Raw genomic sequence first — 18,792 nt, 5'->3', positions numbered from 1 at the left:
TCTTCATTAATGATCTGGATGATGGGATGGATTGCACCCTCAGCAAGTTCGCAGATGACACTAAATTGAAGGGAGAGGTAGATAAGCTGGAGGGTAGGGATAGGGTCCAGAGTGACCTAGACAAATTGGAGGATTGGGCCAAAAGAAATCTGATGAGGTTCAACAAGAACAAGTGCAGAGTCCTGCACTTAGGACGGAAGATTCCCATGAACTGCTACAGGCTGGGGACCGACTGGCTAAGCAGCAGTTCTGCAGAAAAGGACCTGGGGATTACGGTGGACGAGAAGCTTGATATGAGTCAACAGTGTGCCCTTATTGCCAAGAAGGCTAAAGGCATATTGGGCTGTATTAGTAGGAGCATTGCCAGCAGATTGAGGGAAGTGATTATTCCCCTCTATTCGGCACTGGTGAGGCCACATCTGGAGTATTGTGTCCAGTTTTGGGTCCCCCACTACAGAAAGGATGTGGACAAATTGGAGAAAGTCCAGCGGAGGGTAACAAAAATGATTAGGGGACTGGGGCACATGACTTATGAGGAGAGGCTGAGGGAACTGGGCTTATTTAGTCTGCAGAAGAGTAAGGGGGGAATTGATAGCAGCCTTCAACTACCTGAAGGTGGGTTCCAAAGAGGACGGAGTGCGGCTGTTCTCAGTGGTGGCAGATGACAGAACAAGGAGCAATGGTCTCAAGTTGCAGTGGGGGAGGTCTAGGTTGGATATTAGGAAACACTATTTCACTAGGAGGGTGGTGAAGCACTGGAATGGGTTACCTAGGGTGGTGGTGGAATCTCCATCCTTAGAGGTTTTTAAGGCCTGGCTTGATAAACCCTTGGCTGGGATGATTTAATTGGTGTTGGTCCCGCTTTGAGCAGGGGGTTGGACTAGATGACCTCCTGAGGTCCCTTCCAACCCTGATATTCTATGATTCTATGAGTCCTGGAATGACACTTTGAGCAGGAAAGCTGGGCACAGACCCAAACTGGAGAACAGAGGACTGGGACTGAGACTAAGTGTGGGATTCTGGGTCTGGAAGAAAGCTTGGAGCTCTCACTTGGGAACGACTGAGGAAGTCAGAGAGACACACAGATCCTGAACACATTCCCTACAGCTCAGTGGGGCCAGAATGGGCTCTGCTTGAACCTCAGCTCTCTGTGTCAAGCTAAGGACTTCCTAGGCTGGATGCCACTCGGTAGCACTGTAAATCTATGCTGGGTGCATGAATCCCTGCAGTGCGCACAAGGATCTCCCAGGAGTCTGGCTCAGCGGCACTCGCTGGGCAGAGCTCGCAGGGTGAAGCAGGAGGGAGGGAGCCCAGAGGCTCAGGCTATGTCTTCACCGCTGCAGTGTAGCCCCTCACTACAGCAGCAGGGGACTCTGCGCAATCCCTCTCCCCGAGAGGTGGTAGCTAGGTGGATGGACGAATTCTCCCGTGGACCTAGCGCTGTCTGCACTGGGGGTTAGGTCGGCTTACCTGCGCCCCACAGGGGTGTGGATTTCTCACACCCTTGAGCCACGGAGCTGGGTCGACCTGACTTTTGAGTGTAGACCCAGATGGTGAGGCTCTGTGGCTCCCCCTGGGGGTCTGGCAGGCTGACGTGGCTCCTCCTGGGGATGTTTAGAAGCTATGGCGTAGCACTGATCCTGGGGATCTGTGACACAAGGCCTGGCTGGAATCAGCACACACAGCTGGAGCCAATGCCGGGGAAGCTGGACAGCAACTGGGGGAAGAGGCAGGAGGTGTCGGTGGCTGTTTATAAGGTGCCAGAGAAACCCAGGATGTGAGGAGCTTGGACTTGGACACACAGGGACAGAGACAGAGCCAAGGTGGATCCCATGGAGGCAGAGCCAGGGGGCAGGTGAGGAGCCAGAGGGCAAATGCTCCTTCCCATAGTGACTGTCTGCAGCGCAGCTTCCCCAGGCTATGATAATGACTCTCCCATGCTGAGTCCAGGCGACTATTAAATGCGGCTTGTCTTGAATGGGCCGCGCTTCACACGCTCCCTGGGGTGTCGCTTCCTGTTGGGATTGAGCCTCTAAACAGCTTAGTGATCAGCAGAAAAACAGGCTGTCAGCCAGAAGCGTGTCAAAAGGGCAGGGCAGGGCGGAGCACAGACCCTGCCAACTCGGGACTTCCAACACAATTTCCGGGGAACTGCACCTTTGACCGCCCTTCCATGGTCTGCTCCAGAAAAGCCCCTCCGGTGTCAGGGCTCTCTCTGGGCAGGGTCCCACGTCCCACTCCCTCCAGAGCAGGGGTTTAGGCTGCACCTGTTTGCCACTCGCCCAGCAACGGCAGTGGTGCCTGGAGAGCAGCTAGCAGAATACAGACGTCTGAGAAACGCCTCCCAGAGAACAGACAGTTCTCCCTGGACCCTGCTGGGAGCAGAACTTCCCACCGCCTGCCCGGGGCTCTGGCAGGGATCCAGCAGTGCAGCTCCCCCCTTGGCCCAAAGGTCAGGTCCGTCTGATGGCCCCTCGCTCAGGCTGAACTCAGCCTTTCACAGCAGATGCCTTTTCTTTGTCTCTAGGCCTCTGGTCCCTGGCTGAGCCAGCCTATGCCAGCCATCCTGGGCGGGGGACGTCTCTAGAGTGGTTTCCAGTTGCCGGCAGGGACAGCAGTGACCCCTCTCCCCCACTGCTTCCAGCTCCTCCGGGAGCGGCAGGGTCCCTCCCACATGGAGTCGCCCACAGTGGCCTACAGCATGGTCATACTGCTAACCCCATAAGGCCCCCGCAGATCCCACCTGTGGTTGCAATCTGTGCCCCAGCTGCCCTACTCCAGCCCGCTAGGCTGCCTGGATCCATGGCCCCAAGTACTGGCTCCCCAGGGAAGCTGACGGAGCTCCAGCTGGTCCAGGGCAGCTCTATAGTGGGGGCCCTGCCGCACCATCCTGGCCCCTGCCCCCCTTGCAGCCTGCCCCATGCGAGCGGCCAGCCTAGTGCTGCCCCAGCTGGAGCAATTCCCCAGGGCAGCACCTGTGTGCAGCAGAGGGCAGATGCATCCTCGTTACCTCCTGGGCTGCACGGCTCATTAGCGCAGCAGGGCCTAGTTGGGTCACAGTGCGGAGGGACAATCCAGCCCCACAGGGAGCTCTCCCCTCAGTCACTGCTGGCTTTAGTGCAATGACATATGGGGATATGAGACGAGGCAAAACCAAGGTCCTTTTGATGTGTCATTACAGCTCCCTGAAGGGGCTGAGCCTTGCACCCCACTCCACACCAGCTCCAGCATGGGCCCACTGGTCGTAGGGCCTAGCCATGCCCTTGGTGCACTCCTGCCGTGGCTGGACGGCAGCCAGAGGGCTGTTGTGTAACGGGGGGTGGGGGAGGGGAGGAGGGGTGTTGCTTCATGTGCAACAAATTTAGCTGCGTGGGTGAGATCTCTCATCACCATTCCAGGGATCAGCACGCTGGCCGCTGGCCTGCCAAGCTCTGTATGTGTGTGCATAGCTCTACGTCTGTGTGTGACGCTGGCAGACCAGGTGTTCGCTCGCGCCAAGGCCCCTAGGTCTTGACTGAAAGCTGACAAACCCATCGCTGGAACCAGTCTGGCTCCTCTGTGTGTTAGTGTTGTTAAAATAGGTATTAGAGTTATAAGAATGTGTTTAGTGCTTAGACTTTGTGAAATGCTTGTGAGCTGCCGCGTGCATGAATCGCATTTATAACAGCGGTATCCCACGCTATAAGATTATATTTAAGCGTTTGCTCTGTAACTATAAATCTCCAGACAGGAGAGAAGCATTAACCAGTTTGAAATACTAGTTCCCAAAAGGAGGTGTTATCCCCTGCCCAACAAGAAGGCCCATCAACACCAGAGGAACTATTGTGGAATATCAGAGGACAAAAGACTTTGTTGTTTGCTCCCCCACCTCGCAAAGAGGAGATAGCAAGCGAATTCCTTCCATCAACTGAATTTGCAGCTCAAAGCAGGAGGGAAGGAATAAAAACCCTTACAAGTCTGCTTGGACTCTGAGAGTATGTGTACAGATGCTCCCCGAGTTACGCAAACCCGACATATGCAAGGCATTCCGGAACGGAACACTTGCATAAGTCAGGGAGTGTTTGTACACAACAACTACACACTCATGGCTGGCCCGTGCCAGCTGACTTGGGCTCTAGGGGCTTAGGCTGCGGGGCTGTTTCATTGCTGTGTAGACTTCTGGGCTCGGACTGGAGTCCGGGTTCTTGGACTCTGTGAGGTGAGAAGGTCCCAGAGCTCGGGCTCCCGCCTGAGCCAGGAAGTCTACACAGCAATGAAACAGCCCCACAGTCCAAGTCTGCTGGCATGGGCCAGCCCCAGGTGCCTAACTGCTGTGTAGACATTGCTTGAAGGGCAAGGGTCACTACGCACAAGTAAAAGATCCCCAGTGCTTAGCATGGGTTAGCCCTGAAGGACACACAGAGCTTGCTTGTCACAGAAGCTTCTATTACTTTTTGAAACTTAAGACTGAAGCTCATTTGTGTACCTGCGTTAACCTTGTAAATAACTCTGATTTCCTTTTCCTATAAAATACATCTTTAGTTTATAACAGGACTGGCTACAAGCATTGTTTTTGGTGTGAGATATAAGGTGCAATTGACCTGGGGTACATGGGCGCCAGGTTTGTGTAATTTTTGGTGGTGCCCAGAACGGGTGGAAGCAGAGCCGTCCCGTCCATAGGATGGACCGGGGCAAGCGCTCCGGGCCCCGTGCTTTGGGGGGCCCCGCGCTTCAGGGGGACGTGGGGTCCAGGGCGGCCTGGGGAGGTAGCGGGAGGCCTGGCACCGGCAGCAGAGAGTGACCCGGTCCCAGTCCGCTCTGCCGGCTCCCGGTGTTGCTCGGGGGCAGAAGACAGAAAGAGGCGGGATGGGGGTTTGGGGGAAGGGGTGGAATGGGGGCGGGGAGGGGGCAGAGCAGGGGTGGGAAGAGGCGGGGCAGGGGCTTGGGGAAAGGGGTGGAGTGGAGGCAGGGCGGGGCGGAGCAGGGGCGGGTTGGGATGGGGCCAGGTTGCTCGCTGCTGCTAACGCCAGGCCCCCGCTAATCCCACAGGTCGCCCAGGACCCTGCGTCCCCCTGAAGCGCGGGGCCCCCAAAGCACAGGGCCCAGGGTGGTTGCCCCAGTCCATCCTCTGATTAAATATAAGCCCAAACATTGGTGGAGCCAGGCCCATGTTCCTGAATATTGGTGGAGCAGGGGCACCATGGGCCCATATCACTCGCTGCCTATGCTGGGGTAAGCGACTGGTCCTTTGGGAGTAACCTGAATATTGCTGTGATCTTTGGGCCCATCAATCACACAGCCCATCTATCACAGAGGTAAAATCATCTGGGCGGCAAGACAGCTTCAAGAACCCAAGGGGACTGTCTGTGACTCCATGGTCAGGCTATATAGTGCTTGAAGAGTTCACACTGGATACTTGGCTTGTGAAATGTAAGTATAGAAATCACAGCCAATTTGGTCCGTGTGCCCTGCTTCTTAACAGTCTGCCCTGAGATTGGTACTCATGCGCCTGAGCCACTGCAGGACACCTTGCCAGTGTATATGTGACAGTAGCGTGAGAGTGTAGAGCTGTGTGTGTGCACAAAGCTCTCTGTGTGTGCACACGTGTGTGTGTGTACACAGCTGTGTGTACATGTGCATAGCTGTGTGAATGTGCATAGCTGAGCTCTGTGATTATGTGTGAGTAGCTGTGTGTGTGTGTAGAGTTGTGTGTAGCTGACTGGGGGGCTGGGCCTGTGTGTAAGTGTGCATAGCTCCGTGTGTGTAGAACTGTGTGCACACAGCTGGCTGTGGAGGGGTTGGGGTGTGTGTGTGGGTCTGTGTGTGTATGTGGGGCCTTGGTATGCGTGCATTACTGCATCCCATTGCCCCCTGCAGGTTGGAGGGGGAACTGCTTGCTGTGTGCCCTATCCCCTGCCCAGCTGGTACTGGGGCTCTGTCATCGAGGGACAGGGGGTGCAAGATCTGTCCCCTGGGCACTGGAGTGTTGGGGAGGTTGACAGGCTGTGGCTCCTCAGGAGAACCCCCACCATTGCCAGTGGGGATCGCAGCAGCATATGGGCTGAGGTGCCTGTCCAACCGAACTAGGATCCCTGGTGCCACACGTGTGATGAAGGTCCCAAGGCATGGAGGAGCTGGGGGGACAGGCCTTGGTGAGCTGACACGTGTGTGGACAAGGAGCTGGAGCAGCAAGGGGGCAATGCAAGGCCTGAGGGAGGGGAGGGGCCAGTTCAATCCTGGGAGTCTATGGCTCACCTGGTCACGTGAGTCACGACTGGTTCAAGACGGTCAGACCCTGCGGGGGCAGTACCCCAACTGCCTAGCGCCTGATGTGGGCAGCGGTATGTCATCTAAGGGACAGGAACCTTGGGGAGGGGCTGGGAGCCAGGACACCTGGGTTCTCTCCAGGTGAAGCACAGACTGGTGTACGAGCCGCAGTCTATCCGGGCCCTGCCGCCCTCGTGGTCCAGGCGAACTGCACCTGGAGCCCAGGCAGTAGCGACGAGACACCCCGTCCCCAGCTGCAGGGCCCTTGGCACCGCCGCCATCACTGCCCCACCTTGGGGAGTCTCCCACCCGCCTGCTGAGGGCTCGGCCCGCGGGGGCAGAAGGCTCCAGCGGGGACGGGCCCGGGCTGCCCGAGGGGCGACACTGCTGAGCCTCCCGTGCCAGGAGGACGGAGCTGCCCGGCGCCCACAGACGGCGGCTGGTGGGACCCACCCGCCTGGCCCAAGTGAGGGCAGGAACTGAAGCGCCTCAGGGCCGAGCCAGCGGGGTCACCGCAGGGTCAGGGGTCACCACATGGGGTCATTGGGGGGCGAGTCCGATGATGCTCCGCCTGGCCCCCGCGCAGCCCCTCACTGGCAGTCACCCTGGCGACCTACACCCTGACGTCATCCCTCTGTGGGTGTGGGGAGGCCTTACCTCACCGCGTGGTGACGTCCCCATCGGGCGATGACGTCACTCCACCGCGAGGCGGGGCGGGGTTTCTCTCCATCCCGGGCTCGGATTAGCCCCGCCCCCAGCTGCCCTCACCCAACATGGCCGCCCGCCTCGTTCGGGCCGTCTAACGGACTCCGTCTACCAGGCTGCCCCGCGCGGAGGCAGCCGGCCAATGGGCGCGAGCGGAGGGGGCAGGGCCCGCGCGCGGCCCGGTGGTTAGTGTGCGCGCGGTAAAGGTTGGGTGTCTCGCGCCGGCGGCCGTTGGGAGGCAGGAGCGGCCCCGCCCCCTCGCTCCGCCCGCGAGGCGGCTGCCCCCCCCCGCTGGGAAGGGGCCCGGGCACGAGGCAGCGAGGCGGCCGAACAGCCCCTCCCCTCCGCAGGTGAGATTGCAGGGGCCTAGAGGGAGGGGTGGCGGCGGGCGCTGTGTTTAAAGGGGCGGGGCCGCTCTTAAAGGGACAGGCACGCGACGCCGATTTTGTGTCTGCTGGCCTGTGTCAAGGGGCGGGGCGAAGGGCTCTTAAAGATGCAGTGCCGGCCCGAAGCTGGTGGGGGCCCAGGGGCGGCATGGTGGTTAAAGGGGCAGGCGGTGCTGCCGTTAAAGGGGAGGTGCTGTAGGCCCTACCCCCAAGGGGCAGCTCTCCCCTTATTTACTGCCCTCCAGACAGTGGGGGGAGGGTGTCTGCCAGAGAAATGTAGTGGGGGCTGTGTAACGCGGGGGGGGCTGTATTCATGGGGGCTGTGTAACGCGGGGGGCTGTATTCATGGGGGGGCTGTACCCAAGGGGGCTATGTAACGCGGGGGGGGGGCGCTGTACAATGCTAGGGGGGTTGTATTCATGGGGGGGGCTGTGTAACGTGGGGGGGGGCTATACTCATGTGGGGAGCAGGCAGTACCCAGGGGGGCTGTGTAACACAGGGGGGGGCTGTACCTGGGGGGCTGTGTGGCACGGGGGCTGTACTCATGGGGGGAGGGGGCTGTGTAATACAGGGTGGGGGCTGTACCCAGAGAGGGCTGTATAACTAGAGAGGGCTGTACCTGGGGGGCATGGGCTGTGTAACACGGGGCAGGGGGGGGGGCAAATAGTTCTTCACACAAGCTCCCCTGCATGTTGCTGCAGCAAGGAGGGGCCAATGGGACCCTGTGCTGGAATAGCTGGAGCATTGCAGGTGGAAGCAGAGAGGTTATTTTCTTTCTTTATGTGGCACTAGTGGAACCACTGCTGTGATCCTACGTCTAGTCCTGGTGCCCGCAATTGAAGAAGGATGTTGATGAGCTGGAGAGGGGTCAGAGAAGAGCCATGAGAATGATTAAAGGGCTAGAAAAGCCGTCTCCGAGTGATAGACTCAAGGAGCTCAATCTATTCACCTTAACAAGAGAAGGTTAAATGGTAACCTGATTACAGTCTATAAGTACCTGGGAACCAAATATTTAATAATGGGCTCTCAATCTAGCAGTGAAAGGTAGAACATGAGCCAATGAATGGAAGTTGAAGCTGCACAAATTCAGACTGGAAATAAGGTGTAAATTTGTAATGGTGAAATTAATTAACCCTTAGAACAATTTACCAAGGGTTGTGATGCATTCTCCATTGCTGACAATTTTTAAATCCAGATTTGATATTTCTCTAAAAGCTCTGCTCTAGGTATTATTTTGGGACAGGTCTCTGGCCTGTGCTATGCAGGAGGTCAGACTAGATGATCACAATGGTCTTTTGGGGCCTTTGAATCTCATTAACAGCATGACAGAGCAGCGGAGCATGAGTCAGGGCAGGACATGTCAGGCCCAGTGACAGGGACGAGTGGGGATATGGTTCGGCTTTGTGACATCTAGCAAGTTTCCAGCCAAAATCCTGTTTGGATCTCAGAAATCACTGCTGGATTTGTTAACAGCCACCACGTCCCAGACCAGCCGCATTTCAAGGCTGTGCTCCCAGGGAGCTAGGCTGTCACCAACGCAGCAGCAGGACATATCTTGGCTGGTACTCCCAAAGTGGGGTCAGCATCCACTCAGGTAACCGCAGGCTGTACTCAGTTGCGTGGTAAGCAGGTGGGAGCCAGAGCAGTGGGTGCAGGACTGATTCCTTTACTAACCCTGCTTTGAAAGAATGCTGCAGAGAGTCCCAGCAACCAAGGGCTTAATGTGAACCATGAAGTTCATAATTAGAAGACAAATCCCCCTTTTGTATTCCAGAATAAAGCCGGAGTCACCCCCTGACTGCTGGGGGATCAGGATTCTGATCTCAGTTCCCCCAAGACTGATCTGGAGTTACTGTGCCATCGTTGGCTGGCTCTGGGTGACACTGGGTTGTAGGTGGCTACAGGCTCTGGCCCAGCTCTGGGGGGCTACAGACTCTGGGTAGCTGCAGATTTTGGCCTGGCCGGCAGTGGGCTCTGGGTAGGTGTGGGCTCTGGCTAGCAGTGGGCTCTGGGTAGATGTGGGCTCTGGCTGACAGTGGGCTGTGGGTAACTGCGGGCTCTGGCCCGGTTGTTGGTGTTCTGCTGACCTGGCCCCTCTTTCCCTGCAGGCTTGGGTGAGATGGTGGGAGCCCAGCAGCTGGAGATGGCGGAGATGCAGCCAGCACCAATGCCGCAGCCAGGCACCAGCGACCACCAGTATGAGTGTCTGGAGTGTGGCAAGGTGTTCAAGTGGTCATCGCGGCTGATTCACCACCAGCGCACGCACACGGGTGAGCGCCCCTACAAGTGCTCCGAGTGCCCCAAGGCCTTCAAGGGTTCATCAGCACTGCTTTACCACCAGCGCAGTCACACAGGCGAGCGCCCCTACAAGTGTGCTGACTGCGGCAAGGCCTTCAAACGCTCGTCGCTGCTGCAGATCCACCAGAGCGTGCATACGGGCCTGCGCGCCTTCAAGTGTGCTCTGTGCGGCATGGCCTTCAAGTGGTCATCACACTACCAGTACCATGTGCGCCAGCACACAGGCGAGCGCCCCTACAAATGCACGTTGTGTGAGAAGGCCTTCAAGAACTCATCCAGCCTGCGACGCCACCGCAACATCCACACGGGTGAGCGCCCCTATGTCTGCGCCGCCTGCGGGAAGGCCTTCACCCAGTCCACCAACCTGCGGCAGCACCAGCGCATCCACACAGGCGAGCGACCCTACCAGTGCACCGAGTGCCCCAAGACCTTCACCCACTCCTCCAATCTGCTGTTGCACCAGCGCACCCACACGGGGGGCCGGGCCCACAAGTGCCAGGCCTGCGGCAAGGCCTTCATCTCGGACGCCTACCTGCAGAAACACCTGCAGACACACGCAGCCAAGCCACTGGCACCCTACGGCGAGGCGGAACTGGCCTGCACGCCGGCCGAGCTCTTCCTGGCTCCGGCCGAGCCAGTAGAGACGGTGGAGATGCTGTGGAAGTGTGGGGAATGCGAGTTGACCTTCCCCAGCGAGGAGCTGCTGCTGGGCCACCAGCAGAGCCACCTGACCCCCGCTGCGCCCGCTGAGCTGCCCATCCTGCCACTCTACTCCTGTGCTACCTGTGGCAAGGCCTTCAAGAATGGCTCGGGCCTGGCACGCCACCAGCACAGCCACGTGGGCGAGCGCCCCTACAAGTGCTCCATCTGCGAGAAGACATTTGTGCAGCTCTCCAGTCTGCTGGGGCACCAGCGCAGCCACCCGGCCGAGCAGCAGCTCATCCAGGCTGAGGCCGAGGTCACCTGTCCCCAGACCGCAGCTGAGCCGGTCCCGCCCCCCGTGCCTCCAGAGGTGGCTGAGCGCCCCTACAAGTGCACCGAGTGCGGCAAGGCCTTCAAAGGCTCATCGGGGCTGCGCTACCACCTGCGTGACCACACCGGCGAGCGCCCCTATAAGTGCTCGGAGTGTGGCAAGGCCTTCAAGCGCTCCTCCCTGCTGTCCATCCACCAGCGTGTGCACACCGGCCTGCGCGCCTTCAAGTGTGCCGAGTGTGGCCTCACCTTCAAGTGGTCGTCGCATTACCAGTACCACTTGCGCCTGCACACAGGCGAGCGCCCCTATGGCTGTGCCGACTGCGGCAAGGCTTTCAAGAACACCTCGTGCCTGCGGCGGCACCGCCAGCTGCACACAGGTGAGCGCCCCTTTGCCTGCCTGGTGTGCGGCAAGGCCTTCACCCAGACCTCCAATCTGCGGCAGCACCAGCGCACCCACACGGGCGAGCGCCCTTACAGCTGCCAGGAGTGTGGCAAGAGCTTCACCCACTCCTCCAACTTGCAGCTCCACCAGCGCACGCACTCCAGCGAGCGCCCCTTCAAGTGCTCCATCTGTGCCAAGGGCTTCGTCATGGCCTCCTACCTGCAGCGCCACCTGCGCACCCATGCCACCGAGGCCAAGGGGGAGGGCCCGGCCCCAGGCCTTCCTGCCCCACCTGCCACCCAGGAGGTGCACATTGTGCCCAACCTGCAGGCCACCCTCAACCTGGAGGTGGGCACCGCCCCCAGTGCCCCCAACTCGCAGACCTTCCTGCTGGTGCAGACGGCTCAGGGGCTGCAGCTCATCCCCAGTGTCCAGCAGAGCCCCCAGAAGCTGCTGCTTCTGCCCAGCCCGCAGCTGGTGCCCACACAGCAGAAAGTGCCCATCCTCCAGAACACCCCCAATTTCACACTGGTGCCCAGCAGCTCTGTGGCCCCAAGCAACCCTGCCCCGCGCCAGCAGAGCAAGGGTAGGAAGCCGGCAGCACCTGGCAACCCCCAGAACATTATCCTGGTGCCGGGAGGTGGGCCGGCGTTGCCCAGTGTGCAGATCCAGGCGCTGCCAGGCACACAGCGGGCACCGGTCCTCCCGGCTGGGCAGAACATCATCGTGCTGCAGAACGTGGCTGAGCAGCCCCCCGCAGAGGTGTCTGGTGTCCGGATCCAGGCTCAGCCTCAGGAGGTGGCCAGCATCCAGCTGCAGGCCCTGCCACCACCCCCTGCTGAGGCATCCAGCATGCAGGCTCTGCCTCAGCCCCCGGAACTGGGCAGCATGCAGCTGCAAACCCTGGCACAGCCTCCCCCAACAGAGGGTGAGGAGCAGCCCCTGCCTTGCTCCTCAGCACTTCCGGGCACGGTGGGTTCCGGGCCAGAGGTGTCGGGCCTGCAGGAGAGCCAGGACCTGCTGGTGGTGCAGAGTGGGCCAGGGGAGGAGCTGCTGGGGTCGGGTGGCGAGGTAGGTGTGCACCTGGAGACACTTCAGACAGAGGAGGGGGTGCAGAGCGTGCTGGTGCTGCGTGGCGCTGACGGTGAGCAGACCCGACTCTGCGTGCAGGAGGTGGAGAACCTGCAGGAACTGCCCCCAGACAGTGGGGTGGGGGGCCTGGCACCATCCTCAGGGCAGAAGCTCTTCATCATTCGCAGCGCGCCCGGTGAGCAAACCCTGCAAGTGCTGGAGAATGTGGGCTCTGGCAGTGGCATGGTGCGGGGGGGGGCACCTGGTGGGCAGCCCTCCACCACCAGCACCCAGATGGTACAGCTGCTACCAAGCCCAGTGCCACCCCCACAGGAACTGTCCTCCATCCAGATCGTGCAAACGGTGCCCAGCGTGCAGCTGGTTCACACCTTCTGAGCACCTGGCCGCAGACGCCAGCCGGAGGGTGTGCAGCTTGGGTTGGCATCGCAGGATCTGCCAGAGCTCTTGCTCCCAGTGGGCGTCCCCCACCCCCATTGTCCTGCCCGTGCAGCCTGGAGACAGCGGGATGCCCCCACATGACGACCATCATGGGCAGCAAGCTGTGGGACTCGTGCAGGCAGCCTAACTCTGCTTCGCCCTCGCTATCCTGGCTGCAGCCTCCTGGGGTGCAGGGCTGGTGTCTGTGCCGCAGTCAGAGCCACGCTGGCATCAGCTGTGCTGGGACAGGATTGCCGCAGTGCTGTGATCTAGGAAGGGCAGGGCCTGGCACAAAAGGAGCCCTTTGCCCACCCCTTGGTGGGGTCAGCGTAGTGAGCTGAGCAGGGCCCTCATCCATTGCCATTTCTTGACACTCCCCCATGTCAGGCCTAAGGACAGTGACAGATACTCCTGTCTGCTAGTTAAAGCACAGGCCTGGGAGCCAGGATTCCTGGGTTCCGTCCCTGGCTCTGGGAGGGGAGTGGGGTCTAGTGGTTTAAGTGTATGTGGGGAGGGCAGGAGGGGGAATGGTTTGGGAACTAGGACTCCTGGGTTCTCTTGGAGGCTGGGTGACCCTGAGCAAGTCCCTCCCTGGCTGTGGTGTTTTCACTGCTGTGGGTCGGGGCCAGCACTCAGGGCTGGGAGGCTGAGTGCATGAATAAAAGTCGGGAGCTCTGCAATCACCAGGTGAGGGGAGCAGCTGGCACTTGCCACTCCACAGGGGTGAGGGGTTCCCATGGCTCTGGCAGGCAGAAGACTGGCATGAGAGCAACTACCACCTCCTGTACCCCTGTCCTGGCAACCAGGTAATACCTGCTTCCTGAAGCCCTGGCCTCTGTAGGCAGAGCACCCCCAGTCTCTTCCAGAGCCCACTGTGTATGATGGCGCCTGGCGCTGTCCCAGGGGGTGTGGCTCCTTCAGTCTAGAAGGCAAATAAATGACTGCTTCAAAAGCGCCTCTGTTTGGTTTGTTCAGTGCATGGGGACGCAGCCTCACCTCCACCAGTATGTGCTCAGACACAGAGATGGGTCCCTGTGCTGGAGCAGCTGGGGGAGAGGGGCCCAGGGACCTGCTGGGCCTGAGGAATGTTCATCAGATAATTCTTGGGCTGGAGGCTGCGGAGCTTTGCCACAGCAACGCAGCAATCAGTGCTGGTCAGTCAATCAATGCCCCAGGATGGTGCTTGGGGGCCTGTACTGCAGAGAGTGGGGTGGGGCTCAGCAAGGGCCCCTTTGCCCCCCATATCCTGCACTGTATATTTGACTCCTGAATATGTGTTGGGTGGGGCCTGCCTGTTGGGTCACTGGGTCCAGCTCGGCTTGTCCCCTTGCTCACTGGTCACCAGATCTGGCTTGGCTCACTCGGTCCAGCTCAGCTCGCTCATTGGTCATTGGGTTTGACTCAGCTTGTCCCCTCACTCGGTTACTGGGTCTGGCTCAGCTCACGCACTGGGTCCGGGTTGCCGCTCATTGGTTGTTAGATCTGGGTCAGCCTCACACTGGGTCACTGGATCCAGAGTGGCTCGCCCTCTCACTCATTGGTCACCAGGTCCCCCTGGGCCCAGCTTGGCTCACCCCCTCGCTCAATAGCCACCAGGTCCCGCTTGGCCTGCCAGCCAGATCACTGGGTCTGTCTCGGCTCGCCCCCTCACTCATGAGTCAATGGGTCTGGCTCGGCCCACCCCCTCACTCATGGGTGTGGCTCGGCCCACCCCCTCACTCATGGGTCAATGGGTCTGGCTCAGCCTGCCCCCTCACTCATGGGTCTGGCTCGGCTCACCCCCTCACTCATGGGTCAAGGGGTCTGGCTTGGCCTGCTGGCTGGATCACTGAATACAGCTCAGTTTGCTCCCTTGCCTGCTGGGGCACTGGGTCTGGCTCAGCCTGCCCCAGGGCACATCCAGCCGCAGAGACCCAGGCTGGCTGGCGGCAGTTTGCGGGGAGGCCTCTGGAGCAGGCTGGGCAGGGCCTTCCTGGCCCAGGCAAGCGGTGGGGCTGATGGCCTGGTCATGGCTGTAGGCAGCAGATTGGGCAGGTGGAAGGGGCAGTCCCGGCATCCTGTCCCAACCCGCAGGCAAGCGTGGCAGGAGCCTGGCTCTGGGGTGGCCATTGCAAGAGCCCTCATAGCAGTGCCATGGGTCAGGGGGCCATGGCCCCCCACCCCCAGGGATTGGCGCCCGTTTGGTGAGTGCCCCAGGAGGAGTCCCCATCCCTGCACACGCCCCACTGTCCTCTTGCAGGACCTGGCCTCGGCCTCCTCGCACCCCCTCACTGCGAGGCAGGCCCTATGCGGCCCACTAGGCCGCACTTGCTGCCTTAGCAACGGTTGCTAGGTAGTGCCAGGGCGGGTGGGGGAAGACTCGGAGGCGTGAGCTGCGGCGCATGCGTACTGTGCAGGAGGAGCGAGGCTGCCGCTGGCTGCGCACTGGGCTGGGGTGAGAGGCTCTGAGAGTGTGGAGCGGGTCCATTGCCCACAGCGGCGTGGGGGTTGGGGGTGGCGTGGGTTGTGGGCGGTTCCATTGTTTATTGTGGGCTGCCGGGGCGCTCCATCGCCTGTGCTGCAGGGGCCGCATTCTCTGGGAGGAGGACTGTACCATTCTGTTCTTGGGGGGAGGAGGGTTGGAGGGGCGGGCAGTCGCATTCCTTTAATGGGGGGAAGGGCAGTGGTGGCAGGGATGGGCAGTCCCATTCCCTTTAATGGCGGGAGGGGCGGGGTGGGCAGTCCCATTCCCTTTAATGGGGGGACGGGCATATCCATTATCTCTAGGGCACTGGGGTGGGGGGAGCGCTCACTGTGAAGGGGCTACTCTACCTCTGGCAGGGGAGCAGCAGGAGAGCAAAGGTCACATCAGTGGTGAGAGCTGCTTCTGCCTCACCTTGTCTCTCTGACCCCTCTGCCACCTGGGCCATGGGGCCCTTCCCCCTCTAGGGGGCGCTGGCTCCCACCCAGCCCCAGGGCGGGGAATGGCTGGCTCGGGGGGGGGGGGGGGAATGGGGCACGGGGCCTCTCCCCTCTAGGGGGCGCTGGCTCCCACCCAGCCCCAGGGCGGGGAATGGCTGGCTCAGGGTGTCGGGAATGGGCCATGGGACCTTTCCCCTCTAGGGGGTGCTGGCTCCCACCCAGCCCCAGGGCGGGGAATGGCTGGCTCAGGGGGGTGGGGAATGGGGCACAGGGCCTCTCCCCTCTAGGGGGCGCTGGCTCTCACCCAGCCCCAGGGCGGGGAATGGCTGGCTCAGGGTGTGGGGAATGGGCCATGGGACCTTTCCCCTCTAGGGGGCGCTGGCTCCCACCCAGCCCCAGGGTGGGGAATGGCTGGCTCGGGGGGTGGGGAATGGGGCACAGGGCCTCTCCCCTCTAGGGGGCGCTGGCTCTCACCCAGCCCCAGGGCGGGGAATGGCTGGCTTGGGGGGTGGGGAATGGGGCACAGGGCCTCTCCCCTCTAGGGGGCGCTGGCTCTCACCCAGCCCCAGGGCGGGGAATGGCTGGCTCAGGGTGTGGGGAATGGGCCATGGGGCCTTTCCCCTCTAGGGGGCGCTGGCTCCCACCCAGCCCCAGGGCGGGGAATGGCTGGCTCGGGGGGTGGGGAATGGGGCACAGGGCCTCTCCCCTCTAGGGGGCGCTGGCTCTCACCCAGCCCCAGGGCGGGGAATGGCTGGCTCGGGGGGTGGGGAATGGGCCATGGGGCCTCTAGGGGGGTGCTCTCTCTGCTCCTGCCTGGGAACCCTGTGGATTCAGCCTGCTGGGCCTGCCCAGCTCTTCTCTGTGCTGCAGTCGCTAAATGACTCTAGTGCAGTGCTGGGTGGCACCGGCCTGGGGGCAGAGCTGGCTCAGCAGGGCCTGCTCTCAATGCTGGGCGAGTGAGCCATTCAGAGTCTCACCAGGCCTGCGAGGGGAAAGAGAAGGCGCCAGCACTCAGCCTTGTCTCCTGCCTTGCAGGTGCTGTCACTCCCGCCAGACGTGATGCCCATGCTGGACCCTAGCCAGCTCGCTATCCGTGAGATGCAGGAAGATGAGGAGCAGATGGTTCTGGAACTGCTAAAGGTCTGGGGAGGAGCCAGTCAGTGCCTGTCTGTCCGGCCTTGGAGCTGTCTGTCTGTCCGTCCGTCCAAGCTCTAACCCTCTGCCTGCCTTTAGCACCTGCCCTGTGGGGATCTCAAAGCTAGTGAATGTTCCTGCATGTCCCCCTGCCCCTAGCTTGATGTAGCAGGTCAGTGTGAATACCATTATTCATGGAGGAAACTGAGGCGCAGAGAGCTGAGGCAACCGACCCTTGAAGTCACACGGGGTCAGCGCAAGACCTGCCTTTGACCTGCCATTTCCTGCTGTGAGCACTAGACCCTGCTGGTCTCCAAGGTACAGAGCTAGAACCCAGGAGTCCTGCCGGCTGCTCCTTTCCCTCTACCCCTGGCCTTTGTGCTCTATGTGCAGTACCTGTGAGAATGCATGGGATTGAGGCCCCGTGTCCCACCCTGTGGCTGTGGTGCCCTTTCAGGTGGGGTCACATCCCTCAGGGAAAGCTGCTGCCCGTGGCGAACCCGACATCACAGCCTGACCCTACGCTGCACTTTCTCCCTCCCCCCCCCACCTCCCCGCTTGTCCTGGCTCTGCTGTCCTTGTGCCAGGCCCTGCTGACATGCCCTTTCCCCCCCAGGATGGGTTCAAGGACACGGAGAACCGGCTGATCCTGTATGTCCTGACGCGGCCCCTGGCGCTGCTGCTCCTGGCCGTGGTGAGCAGCGGCCTCCGCTTCCTGCTCAACTCCTTTGTAGCGGCGCTGCTGGGGCCCGTGCTCCTCACCATCCTGGCCCTCAAGCTGCTGCTGCGGCGCTCGCCGGACCTTGGCTGCCTGGGCGCGTATTACCGCTCGGGGCAGCGTGGGCTCTGGGTGGCGGTGTACGATGGCGACGATGTGTGCGGCTGCGTGGCGCTGCAGCCCTGCCCGCAGGGGGTGACCCGCACGGCTGAGCTGAGGCGCTTGGCCGTCAGCCGCTGGTACCGGCGCTCCGGCGTGGGGCGCTGCCTGGTGGCCTTCCTGGAGGCCCAGGCCCGGGCGCAGGGCTATGAGCGTGTGGTGCTCTATACCGCCGTGGTCACCAAGGCTGCCATCAGCCTCTTTGAGAGCAGCGGCTACCGCCCCACTGGCGGGCGCAGCTGGCTGGGCTACACCATCCTGCAGGAATTCAGCAAGGAGCTCTAGCACCCGCTGCCTCCCTTCTGCTGGGTCGGGGGAGTGACTTGTAGGGAGCAATTCTGGCGAGGGGCTGGCGGGCCACATCCGTCCTCATGCTCAGAAGTCCCTCTGCTCCATGGATGTGGGATTTGGGGTGTGGCAGCCCCAGCCTTCTCTCAGCAGTGCCACCTCTTCCTTGACTGGAAACAGCCTGTTTTGGATGAGTCCCTTGCTGGAGCTTCAGCTGGACAAGACCGGCCGGACCTGATTGTGACTGTTGGGGGGGAGGGAAATCACAGACCCAATTGTGACTGTGACTGCGACTGCTGGGGGGGGCGGGGGGGAAAGATCACCGACCCGATTGTGACTGTGGTGCGTGGGGATCACAGACGCTCTGGTGACTGCTCTGGGGACCCTGACATGGAACGGAGCAAAAGGGAACTTGAGCTTGGAGACTGGGGAAGTCCTGCCCCTGGGGTGGAGGTGCAGGCGTTGCCCCAGGGGTGGGGGGGTGGGGGAACCCCAGCATTAGAGCAGGGCTGCGGAGGAGTGTCTCTCTCCTGCCCCAGAGTGGGCTCTCCCCAGCACCAGCTTGGCTGCGTGATGGAGTCGTTTGGCCATGGTTTGCCATGGGCGAATTCCCGGGCCTGGTCCTGGCTGAGGATCACATTGTTGCAGCCAGGAGAATGGGGACTCTGGAGCTGTCAGTTGCCCCTGCAGTCTGGCAGCTCCTGTCCAAGCACCCAGAGCTCACGCTGTCCCACCCGGGGCCATGGGACCTTGCTGCAGGCTACCAGCCGTCGCCGGGTACATGTATGTCCGAGCATGTGTGTGAATAAAGCTTGCCATTGCAGACACTGCAGCTCCATCTATCTCCCACCCCCACAGGCCTGGGGCAGCTCCCCAGGCAGAGCGCCAGCCAGCAGGAGCACACAGCAAGGGGATCCACTCAGCCCAGGGCGGTCGTCAGGAGAGTCACTGCCGGGAAAAACCAACGGGAGCTGTCTCTCGATCTCCAGACGTGCTCTTACAACAGCAAATATCCCTCCTCCCATCCTAGTGTGCATGGGGGGCCAGCGCTGACTGTCAGGGAAGAGCGCCCCCTACTGAGCAGCCCACTT

At 61.0% G+C, this 18,792-nt stretch overlaps 2 protein-coding genes across 2 annotated transcripts; both read left to right on the top strand.

Moving 5' to 3' along the window:
* The first annotated feature begins 9,481 nt into the window (after positions 1 to 9,481).
* On the top strand, positions 9,482 to 13,446 carry ZNF628 (zinc finger protein 628). Its single transcript, XM_065420643.1, has one exon. It carries the CDS (start codon positions 9,490 to 9,492, stop codon positions 12,457 to 12,459), a length of 2,970 nt encoding a protein of 989 aa, XP_065276715.1. The 5' UTR covers positions 9,482 to 9,489; the 3' UTR covers positions 12,460 to 13,446.
* A 3,015-nt stretch (positions 13,447 to 16,461) lies between these two features.
* NAT14 (N-acetyltransferase 14 (putative)) lies at positions 16,462 to 17,698 on the top strand. The gene is made up of 2 exons (XM_065421066.1): positions 16,462 to 16,542; positions 17,153 to 17,698. Exons 1-2 carry the CDS (start codon positions 16,462 to 16,464, stop codon positions 17,696 to 17,698), a joined length of 627 nt encoding a protein of 208 aa, XP_065277138.1.
* The last annotated feature ends 1,094 nt before the right edge of the window (positions 17,699 to 18,792 follow it).

Source organism: Emys orbicularis, chromosome 21 (genome assembly GCF_028017835.1).
Source record: "Emys orbicularis isolate rEmyOrb1 chromosome 21, rEmyOrb1.hap1, whole genome shotgun sequence".
Classification (NCBI taxonomy): Eukaryota; Metazoa; Chordata; order Testudines; family Emydidae; genus Emys; species Emys orbicularis.
The sequence above is the reverse complement of the archived record's forward strand: the minus strand, read 5'-3'. Positions and strand labels throughout refer to the sequence as shown.

Excerpts from the sequence above, each read along its gene's own strand:
- ZNF628 (XM_065420643.1), top strand. The coding sequence starts at position 9,490 with ATGCAGCCAGCACCAATGCCGCAGCCAGGCACCAGCGACCACCAGTAT.
- NAT14 (XM_065421066.1), top strand. The coding sequence starts at position 16,462 with ATGCCCATGCTGGACCCTAGCCAGCTCGCTATCCGTGAGATGCAGGAA. Across the intron at positions 16,543-17,152 it reads TGGTTCTGGAACTGCTAAAG|GATGGGTTCAAGGACACGGA; the intron begins GTCTGGGGAGGA and ends TTTCCCCCCCAG.